This window comes from Fomitopsis serialis (assembly GCF_022376445.1).
Source record: "Fomitopsis serialis strain Sig1Antser10 chromosome Unknown B0H18scaffold_809, whole genome shotgun sequence".
In the NCBI taxonomy this organism is placed as follows: domain Eukaryota; kingdom Fungi; phylum Basidiomycota; class Agaricomycetes; order Polyporales; family Fomitopsidaceae; genus Fomitopsis; species Fomitopsis serialis.
The window spans coordinates 1-9,714 of record NW_025955769.1 but is presented as its reverse complement, the minus strand read 5'-3'; the positions used below and the strand labels follow the sequence as shown (position 1 = coordinate 9,714).

At 58.5% G+C, this 9,714-nt stretch overlaps 2 protein-coding genes across 2 annotated transcripts; one reads left to right on the top strand and one right to left on the bottom strand.

Annotated features, from left to right (window-relative positions):
* Positions 1 to 2,809: 2,809 nt before the first annotated feature.
* On the bottom strand, positions 2,810 to 4,865 carry B0H18DRAFT_1080478 (uncharacterized protein). Its single transcript, XM_048031275.1, has 7 exons — positions 4,702 to 4,865; positions 4,247 to 4,354; positions 4,145 to 4,187; positions 4,066 to 4,086; positions 3,981 to 4,012; positions 3,677 to 3,820; positions 2,810 to 3,465 (listed from the first exon to the last, which is right to left on the bottom strand). Exons 1-7 carry the CDS (start codon positions 4,815 to 4,817, stop codon positions 3,243 to 3,245), a joined length of 687 nt encoding a protein of 228 aa, XP_047884201.1. The 5' UTR covers positions 4,818 to 4,865; the 3' UTR covers positions 2,810 to 3,242.
* Positions 4,866 to 5,466: 601 nt separating this feature from the next.
* B0H18DRAFT_1197337 (uncharacterized protein) lies at positions 5,467 to 7,153 on the top strand. The gene is made up of 3 exons (XM_048036087.1): positions 5,467 to 6,718; positions 6,777 to 6,816; positions 6,865 to 7,153. Exons 1-3 carry the CDS (start codon positions 5,741 to 5,743, stop codon positions 7,083 to 7,085), a joined length of 1,239 nt encoding a protein of 412 aa, XP_047884200.1. The 5' UTR covers positions 5,467 to 5,740; the 3' UTR covers positions 7,086 to 7,153.
* The last annotated feature ends 2,561 nt before the right edge of the window (positions 7,154 to 9,714 follow it).

The window sequence follows — 9,714 nt, the reverse complement described above, 5'->3', positions numbered from 1 at the left end:
GCACGCGTCCACCACTGTTCGGATGAGTCCCTGCCTGCTCCGTTCACGACCTCTTCGTCGGCCCTTCGCATCGACGCCGCGACGCAGACGGTGGGGCGGCTGGACCCCGTCCGATGTCCCGTCTGGGCTCCTGCCACCATGCTTCGATGCTCACTCTGCGTGCCTCGCCCGATCTGGAATTTGCTACCGCCACCAGCAGCGAAGGCGATCCTGCGTGCTATTCCTTGACACCGCCTATCGTCCTCGTCTATGTCTGCTATCTATCACACTCTGTGTAGCCTGGAACTCTGCCTGCGTTCCAGGCCTCCTGCCCATCGCTTTCACATGCTCCACGCACCCGAGTAACTCGGAATCATTCGAACGCACTCATCCGCAGGGAGAAGCAGGGAGCACCCGCGGAATGACGCCGTCACGCCAGTCCTGCCATCCGGTTGCGATTTTGACCACCCGGATGTCTCCCAGCCCGTCGTCATATCGCACTCGACGTTCTCCGGGCAATTCCATCACTGATCCCACGACAAGCAGACTATGCACCTGGTAATGTATCGATATTCCCTTCCATCCGTAATGCATGCGTGCGCAGAATTTTCTCTCTTCCTCCGTGTCTCTCGCCACGCTTCGCAGCCTTCTGTCGTCGGCTTTCCTCCATTCTCATCCGCGCACAAAGGCCCCCATCCCGATTTCCGCGGTGCACTCAATTAGGCACCGACCTAATACCACCTCCCTCGGCCCCCGCCGATCCCACACGCTCCGCGCCCAGCAGGGAGGCATCTCCGCGCCACAACTCTCAACCAGCCCCCGCCGCGCCCCAATGTCACTGTCAGGCCGGCGAACGCCCCAGCGTACCTACCGACGAATGTCCATTGCCCAGGACGTCCACCATCAGTCCACCATTCAGACGTGTCTGTGTCCGGTGCTCGCTGATCGTCGCCGCCACCGTGACCTGCCTTCCCTTCGATTCCGCCGGCGCTCCTGGCTTGCGGCCATCCGAGTCGGGCAGCGATCGTGACAGACGTCGGGCGTGACGGCGAGCCCGCGGAGGTTTTGGACAGATGGGGCAGGTGCACCTTGGCGATGCCGGGCGCAGCGGACGTCCGTATTGACGCGACACACTCCCGCAGTACGCCTCTACTTAGCGATTCCTGTACTGTTGCATTCAAGACAGTTATTTGACACCGGCTATAGTGAGCGCTGAGGGTGTGCACCGGTGTGGCTGCCGTAGCCCGCGCTGTGACCTTTTTGCGCATCTGTTGATCGCTAGCGTGTACGACGCGCCGGCCGCGGGCTGTCGATGGTCGGTAGGGTCGTCTCCCGGCCGTCCAGGACGAAGATGAATAAAACATGTTTTACTTTGCTTTTAGTTGATCGTTCATCCAGGGCGTAAAGCGCCGGTGCGCGCGAGACGCGCGTGTACATCCTGCTAGTCTTTGATGACACCCGCTGAGCGGTTTCTACGTACCGGTGAGTGAGCCTCATCGATTTGCTTCTCGTCGGCTTGACTGTCCAGTCATGATGGCCTGTGTACGATGATGTTCGTCCACGCTTCATGCTGGCTGGTCACTGATCGAAATCTACCTTGCTGTAATCACAGAGGGCGGCTGCGCAGTGTCATGTAGCCTACTACGGGCTCGTCCTTCCGAACCGCGTCGGACTCGTAGAGGTCCGCAGGATGCAAAGCGCGGCTTCAGAGTGGCATCAAGCACGGCCGGCACGGCAACGGAACGAATTTGGTGATGGCGCCCACAACGCGATTTAGGCTGGCTTGAGCGCCCGCTAGCTCTCCGCGCGCGCGATCCCATCGAGCCCTCGCAACGTCCCGGTCTGGGGAGCGTGCCGCTCTGTGCGACGAGAATGCGCGTTGCAAGGGCGACTCGGAGCGGTTGCATGCCCAGCGAGAGCACGCCAAGGTACGAGAGGTCCTGGCAGGTACCCAGCTGCCTAATTTGCCGGCGATGAATAAGATCTCATCTGACATCGGGCGTAAGGATCGGGGACTCTCGTCCACGTGCACGAGGCCGGTGCGCGACGCGTTGACTGCGCCGCGGTCGGCGCGCAGGCGCTTGACGGAGTGCAGCGTGCCGTACCGTGACGGCGCGTTCGAGGTGTACGAGTGTATACGCGTCAGATTGCACGGGGAACACGTATGTACGCGGCTGCGGTTGTCGACGGACGTTCGTATGACTGCGACGGCTCCCTTCGAGGACGTTCGCCCAGGTGCTAGTAGGGGCCCCCGCTCAGCAAGGGCTTCGCTCGGAGTCTTGCTAATACTGCAACTCGGTCACCGTCAGCTCGCACTCAAGCTGAGCAATCATCCCCACCCACTCATTGAACCATCCCGAACCCCCCTCGCGCATCGGGTCCAACGATTGCGACTTGTTCGTCGATTACTCATCCTCCTCGAGTGAGACCATCTCCCGCCCCGCCCTGTGATCGCCCAGACCGGTCACAAATCCGAGATGGGGATTCGCAGTTTGTTTGTCAGCCGTGGCGCCTGCGCGGAATGGGCGGCTAAGCGATCTAGATACGAATTGTAGGAAGGCGCGCGGGCGCTTGACGGTACCCGACATAGCGTCCTTTTTGCTGGTGTTGGACGATACGCCCAGGCCTGTTACTATGCATAAGACCGGAGAGCGTCAACTATTAACTAGTCCATCCGGAAATGAGATCCTGTCTTTGATAATTATCGATGAACGGCGAACTGATCCACCCCGAGGCGGGATCGTTAGTAGGTACTGGTTATCTACCTTGGTCTCCTCGGTGAGAGCATCTCAACAATCGAACCAACCACACTGTGATCACACACTCAATCTGTCAAATACGGTGTTTACGGGCATACGTGTGACATTCGTGATATGAAAGACATACAATATTAGTGGATTACTTGATGAGTGGAACACGGCGAGGACGAGTAAACCACGCCCTCGCAAGAATGGAGAGTGTCCGCACGACTGTGCACCGATCTACAGGAACCTACACCACACCGGCACTGATCGCTTCATGCGTCCGCCTGAGAACGATTGCCTCCATCAACCTGAATGAGGGGCTACAGTCTCGACCGTGTCACCCGCCCATCACCCCACCCGGGTCCACCACCCACCAGCAACCCCACAGCGACACCATCAGCCGTCAGCCCTGGCCGAAGCACACTCCTATCTCGTCGGACGCACACCACGTCGTCCCTCGTTGCAGCATCCCGCCGCCGACCGCAGGCCCAGAATCCGCGAAAACGCCGCCTGGCCCACTCAGGGCGCGGAAGAGTTCGGCGCAGTCCCCGGAGCAGGTGTCGCACCCGCACTCCCCGTGGGCGCGGTCTCCTTCGCCTTGCCCTTGTTCGTCTTGCTGCCCTTCGGTCGCCCGCGCGGACGCTTGCCCGACGGTTGACCGTCCGCGCCTGAGGTGTCCTCTGCCGCGCGCTTGTTGGATGTGTTTCCCTTCTCGGTCTGGAGGCGGAGCTCCTTGAGGTACCTGCACAGCAAGACGTCAGCTTGACGGGCCTCCGCGATCGACTCGGAACGAGCCGTTGTGTGGTAATGGGATGTCAAAGGCGAGATGGTAAGAGCATTGACAGTGAGAAGAGAAGCAGGTACGGGTGGAGTGCAGAGGGGAGGAGTGCACCGGGAGAAAGGACAGTGATACGAAATGAACGTGCGGAGCGATCGACTGAATGGACACTGACTGCGTTGATTTCTCTTCTAATGTTTGTTGCAGGCTAGGCAGGGGCGCCTGGCCGAGCTCTTGCCGCAGTCTGTCGACGTCCGCTTTCGCGGTGGCGTATTCGGTGTCGCTGAGGGCCTGGATCTTCTGACGCAGGTCCGCGCATCTGTGGTGGGGTGTGAAAGTCAATATCTGACATGACATTTGGGGGATCTGCCACTGCGATTTTGTGACAGACAGCGAAGGGCGGCGGACAACAACATAGGTGTTTGGGGATGCTATCAAAAGGCAGAAAATGGATGGGGTGCAAGGGAGGTGGTACGCACTCCTTGTTCAGCGTCGCTTCCATCAGGTCCGCCTGACGGATCGGAGTGAGTTACATAGTTTCAAGGCACATATTGGACGTTGGACCTTGTCTCGATCTTCGTTCACCTACAGAATCGGTGGGATTTCAATGCGGCGTGGACAGGCATGGCATCGAAGTGCTAACCTCGCGAAGACAGTTCAGCAATCTAGCCCTTTCACTCTCCAATCTATTCAATGGCAGTCATGAAACACTGACAACTGCGAGATCTGAATAACAGCAACGCACTTGTTCTTCTGCTCTTTGACATCTTGAATGGCCTTCTGCTTCTGGTCTAGCGATGCATGCGCCGACAGTATATGCGCCGTGTGGAGCTGTAGGGTGAGCGCATGTTTCCTGCGTGACAATGGCGGTTAGGACCTTGCTGCGACATCGGGGGTGTAAGTCGGGGACCGCGGTAGCTCAGACCGCGTGTGCGCAGACGGCGGGCGAAGTCACGACCGGACGAGCAGTGGCACTCGCATACTCGGAAGACGCGAAAGCACCGTGCGCCGGACCAGGATGCGCACGGATCACGCAGTCAACGCCGCACCAGTCTTCAGGATTGATCGCGACGGCGAACGTCCCACCGGTGTCGAGCGGGCATGAACGCATCCCGTATGGACCCGTCGCACACATCGACCGGGCATAGATCGTCCGAGGACACAACCGGGCAGGATGCAAAGATGGCATGCGATACGTACTTGAGCTCGGCAGTTTTCGCGAGCTGGACGAGGTTCTTGGTCCAGTCGCCGCTGGCGAGGAGAGGCTGGGAGGAGGAGGTCGCAGAGGAGGACGCTGCAGCCGCGCCGGTCGCCATCGCACGCGGGTCGGTGAGATTTGCTGGGAGAGCGGACGAGGGTTTCTGGGGTGACTGCACGCAGGGGCCCTCCGGTCACCGTGCCCCCGCAATTTCTCCCTCCATCGTGATTGGCCCGGGAAGAACCGGATTGCCCTTTTGGGCAGGTCAGTCCTCGTTGGCCTTGTTCGACGTTACTTTCAACGTTCCGCTCAATATGTCGGTCTGTCTCAACCATGTACTCGCGCAATGTCTGCGTTGACTTCTTGGCATGCAACTGCACATCTCACTGGCTTATCTTCCTGTGGAACCCGACCTTGGCTGTATTACTGCATGTCGAATCTAATCCCGAGGATCCGAGTCTCCACTCGCGCCGAGTATCAGTAGCCCGCTCTCCGAGGGCCCGCGATGCCGAGCAGTCAGATCTTCTCGTGTGGGTGAAAGGGGACGTTTAACAACATTGACGAACAGTACGAGGGAAGTCATGTTAGGTATGTAACAGATATTCTTGGTGCTACGTTCGGAACGAGACTACGCTCATGCTTGTCATTGAAGGAGGATAGACAGAAATGCGACATTGATCGAAATGAGACTTGAGCCCTTCTGCGCAGAGCGATCGAAGCGAGTTCTCGAAATTAACGTGCCTCGATGGCCCGTGGCTGCCACGTTACTAAATGGCACGCCGCGCCCTCATCTCGGTAAGCACGTTCACTAGCAAATCCTCCTCGTGAGTAAGATCCCGCGGGCGTGGCTCATTGTTGACAAGCTGCAGCATCGTCTTCTTATCCACGACGTACACGCGCTGGTCGTCGAGGCCTGCCGCCTTGAGGTTGTCTCTCACCGTCTGTTCGGTGTCATGGACATATTCTGCGCATGCCGTCCTCCAGAGCCGCTTTCTCTCGTCGCCCCTGCCATTGCCTCTACCGTTTCCCACCTTGTCGTCCATGCGGTTGCCGATGTGCTGCAGCGCCTTCGAGCGGACGATGTATGCGGGGACGTTCGTCAACTTGCAGCACTTCAAGATAGCGACGTCCGTCTCGGTGAAACGGCTATCGATGAGGAGGACGATGCAGTTGAACATGTACAGACCCTGCCTCCGGAAGTACTGCGCCGCAGGTTGGTTCAGCGTCCCCGCGCCGGGGATGTCATACCACACGAACGGGTACCACCCGAGCGGGTTATCCGGCAGGTTGGGGTGGTCATACCGCGCGAAGACTCTCGTCGTCTCAGACGTTCCCACTGGCGCTGCGCCGGGGTCGTTGTTGTTCAAGCCGCGGATCGCGTTGATCAGGGAAGACTTGCCGCTGCCCGCCGGGCCAGCGATGGCGATGTGGATAAAGCCTTCCTTATATCCTAGGCGACGCCTCGTCTCCGCGATTTCGCGTGTATTGCGGAAGGTCATGAACAGACTGTTATCGTCCCGCTCAGTGCGCTCTCTTCTGAGCTGCTCCTCGAGCTGCCGAAGGCGCTCTTCCGCATCTCGCATGGCTGGGTTCCTGCGCAGGGCGTCCGCGTTCGCCGTGCCTGCGATGCCAACGGTAGCTGCTGTGGCCGCGATGCCCATCATGGCGATTGCGCCTTCTGCGATGAGAGACGCGTGGGATATGCGCGGCGGGAGTGTCGGCAACGATACTCAAGTAACAGGAGATGCCTTACGGCCAGCCAACAGCAATGATACGAGAGACGGCGGGGGAGGGGGAGGGGCCGCCCAGGGAGGCAAACTTGCAGCCGCACCCATGATGCGGTTTGCACAGACTACGAAGTGGACTGGAGTATGCGACTTTGTAAGGATGGCCCGCCGGACGCTGGGAGTTGGCGTTGTCCGCGACAGAGGGGTGCACAGTGGGGAGAAGTATCAGAGTCCCGCGTATTATATGGTCTGGATTGTGGGTCTGGGTTGTGGGATAGAAGCAGTTCATGCAGTAAGGTTTATTCTCCACGTTCGACTCAAGCTGATCATTGCCTCCTTGCTCCTCACAGGCGGTTCAGAACTCACAAGGAACGGTCACGTGGTTTAGAGGTACTATTTCTGGGACGCGTTCATTCTTCTCCTGACGCGACTCGTCAGCTCTCCGGGTGATCAGGATCAATCCAGACCATTATAACCCGTTACAAGTTAGAAAAGGATTGTCATCAAATCCCGGCGAGCCCCGAGTCAGTCCAATGATCTCGACGATATACGGCGGCCGAGCAGAAGCGCAGGTCAGTAACAGTCTTGGCAGCGCACCCGGTCGTGGAGGGAGAGGATCTCTAGCACACATGTGCACCCCCATCGTGTCGTCCATCTAGGCATCCCGGCGGATGAAAACGTTATCTCAGCTGCAGTGCTCAAGCTCAAGTGACTAGTATATAGGGGCACTCCACACATGTCAGGAGTGGCATTCACGGTCCAGCCCTCCAAGCTTGATACGCCCATTTCATAGTTTAGCAATAGCAGCCCTCAAGCACCTCGACGTCGGGGAAGGACTCGGACAGTCGCAATGCTCTTCGGCCATGATTACTGTGGCATCCCCTCGGTGTCGCTTCCGCGCTGCCGGTCTCGTTCGCCTCCATGCAGGCATCTTCTAGCTGTGCCCGAGGCAGGCCAGCACTTCCCCGTGTATGCACACGGTGTTTCGAGATGATGTATTGTTTGCCAAGAAGCTGCTTGGGCCCTACACTTGAAGTGAGTACCGGTTGTCCGCCCTGTCGCTATCGAAGCCAACGCTCATCCGCTGACAGGACGTTTCGTGATCTGAACGATGAGAGGAAGAGATTGCGGGCTTTCGATGCTGCTCCAGCCTTCGTCGCTCACCAGGCATCTCTAGGCCTCCCGCCGACTCTGGAGGCCGCCTCTTCGAAGGCTTCATCGAGATCCACGCGTGCACCGTGCACTTGGCCCTCGGCACTGCGCTGCGTCACCAGCGCAGAGAGTATTAGTAGGTCCAATGAGTCGAATGGACTGTACTATCGGTCGTATCACTGCAGGGCATGTTCGTCTACTAGTAAGTATACACTGATCGTCATAGCGAGCCTCAAACCTACAACCTTGATGGTGGTACAACACAAGCAACAGGAAGAAAAAAGCTATCTATGCACTGGGATACGATGACCGGCGTGGCGGATATGACGGTCACGTGTGAAGCGAGGCGTACCAGCAGCCCGCCTCATTATTACTGAGTGAGCTTGGATGGTCAGCTGCAAGAGAGCGAGAGGGGAATGATTGGCGGTGTGGGGCGCAGCCCGCAGGGCTGCCCGACTCGAAGAGTGTGCCTGGACCTGAGGGGCAACGGGTGAGCCGCGATACCCAATATGAAGACGTCGAGTACGGCGGCGCGTTGCGGCGAAGCCGTTACCCCCAGTCCAGAAGCCGACGAGCCTCGTCGTACATGCTCTGTGAGCCAGTGTCCAACACTGATGACGCCAATGACCCGTATTGCTGATCAACTGGTTCGCAGAGTCCCGCCGGATGGGCGCCGCGAAGCAAACATCGCTCCGCTGACCCTAGGAGGAGCAGTGCCGTGTCGTGCTCATCGAACCCGGTGTGTCCAGCCTGACTCGTGTGCAGTGGATGACACGAGTTCGTTACGCTCGTGCCGACACGAGCCAGTGCCAGTGTAAGCGTGCTGCTGCTGCATGCTCCTGACTCGTGTGCAGTGAATGACACGAGCGTGTTATGCTCGTGCCGACACGAGCCAGTGTAAGCGTGCTGCGTCCAGCCCGACCCGTGTGTGACACTCGCTGGCTATGAGCTCGTGCTGACACGAGCCGGTGTAAGCATACTGCGTCCAGCCTGACCCGGTGTGACACTCGCTGGCTATGAGCTCGTGCTGACGCGAGCCAGTATAAGCCTGCTGCGTCCAGCCTGACTCGTGTGTGACACTCGCTGGCTATGAGCTCGTGCTGACACGAGCCAGTGAAGCATACTGCGTCCAGTGTAAGCATGTTGCCTCCAGCCTGACTCGCGTGTGCATGACACGAGCTAGCGATGCTCGTGCCGACGCGAGCCAGTGTAAGCGTGTTGCGTGCAGCATGAAAGAAACTCAGCGGGTTGGTCCCGCCCGGCGACCAGTGAGCGAGAGCGCTGGTGACGGAGCACTGGGCGGCGGTCGAAGGACTCGGAGTCGGACAGTCCACAATGGCAACCGCTGCTCGCTCAGCTGGATGCTCATGTCGGACGAGCTTGCGAGACAGAGACTACGACTCTGTGTTGACCATCCTCCACGCATTTGTGAGTGGTACAATCATTTGGTCGTTGCTCACATAATCCGGCTCTTCGTCGCCATCGGGATTGATGAGCGAAGGTTGTACCATAGTCCCCTTCCTGTAAGCTACAAGTGGTGTAGTCTTAGTGGAAGAAAACGAGAGCTATTCGAAGGCGTAGCAGCCGCGGAGCCTTCGAGAGCGGTCGTCCGAGCGGGCGCGCAGAGGAGAGCGATGCGCGCCTAAATCTCCTCCTGCATGCGTAGACTCACTTCTACGCGACGCTCGTGCCTCGCTTCGCTTAGAATACCAGCCCTTCAGCGTCACGTGCTATCGTACACGAATAACGCAGTATTCTGAACTTCAGGTAGCTACGTATGAATCATGCGACGTCTGTGAGATGACTATTTGTTGATACGCCTGTCCACCATCTCCTTGACCGCGTCGAGCAGCAACTCCCTCTCGTGAATCATGTGCTCCGGGTTCTGCACTCCCAACGCTACCTGAAGCGTTGACGCCTTGTCCACGATGTACACGCGCTGGTCATCAAGTCCCGCCGCTTGAGGTTGTTCTTCACGGTCTGTTCCGTGTCCTCGATGTACTGGGCGCGTGCTTTCGTCCAGCGCGCTCCGTTCTCCTCATCATCGTCATCGTCCGCTGAAGTCGCCGTGTCATCCATGATGTTCTTGATGTGCTGAAGCGCCTTCGAGCGAACGATGTATATGGGATATTCATC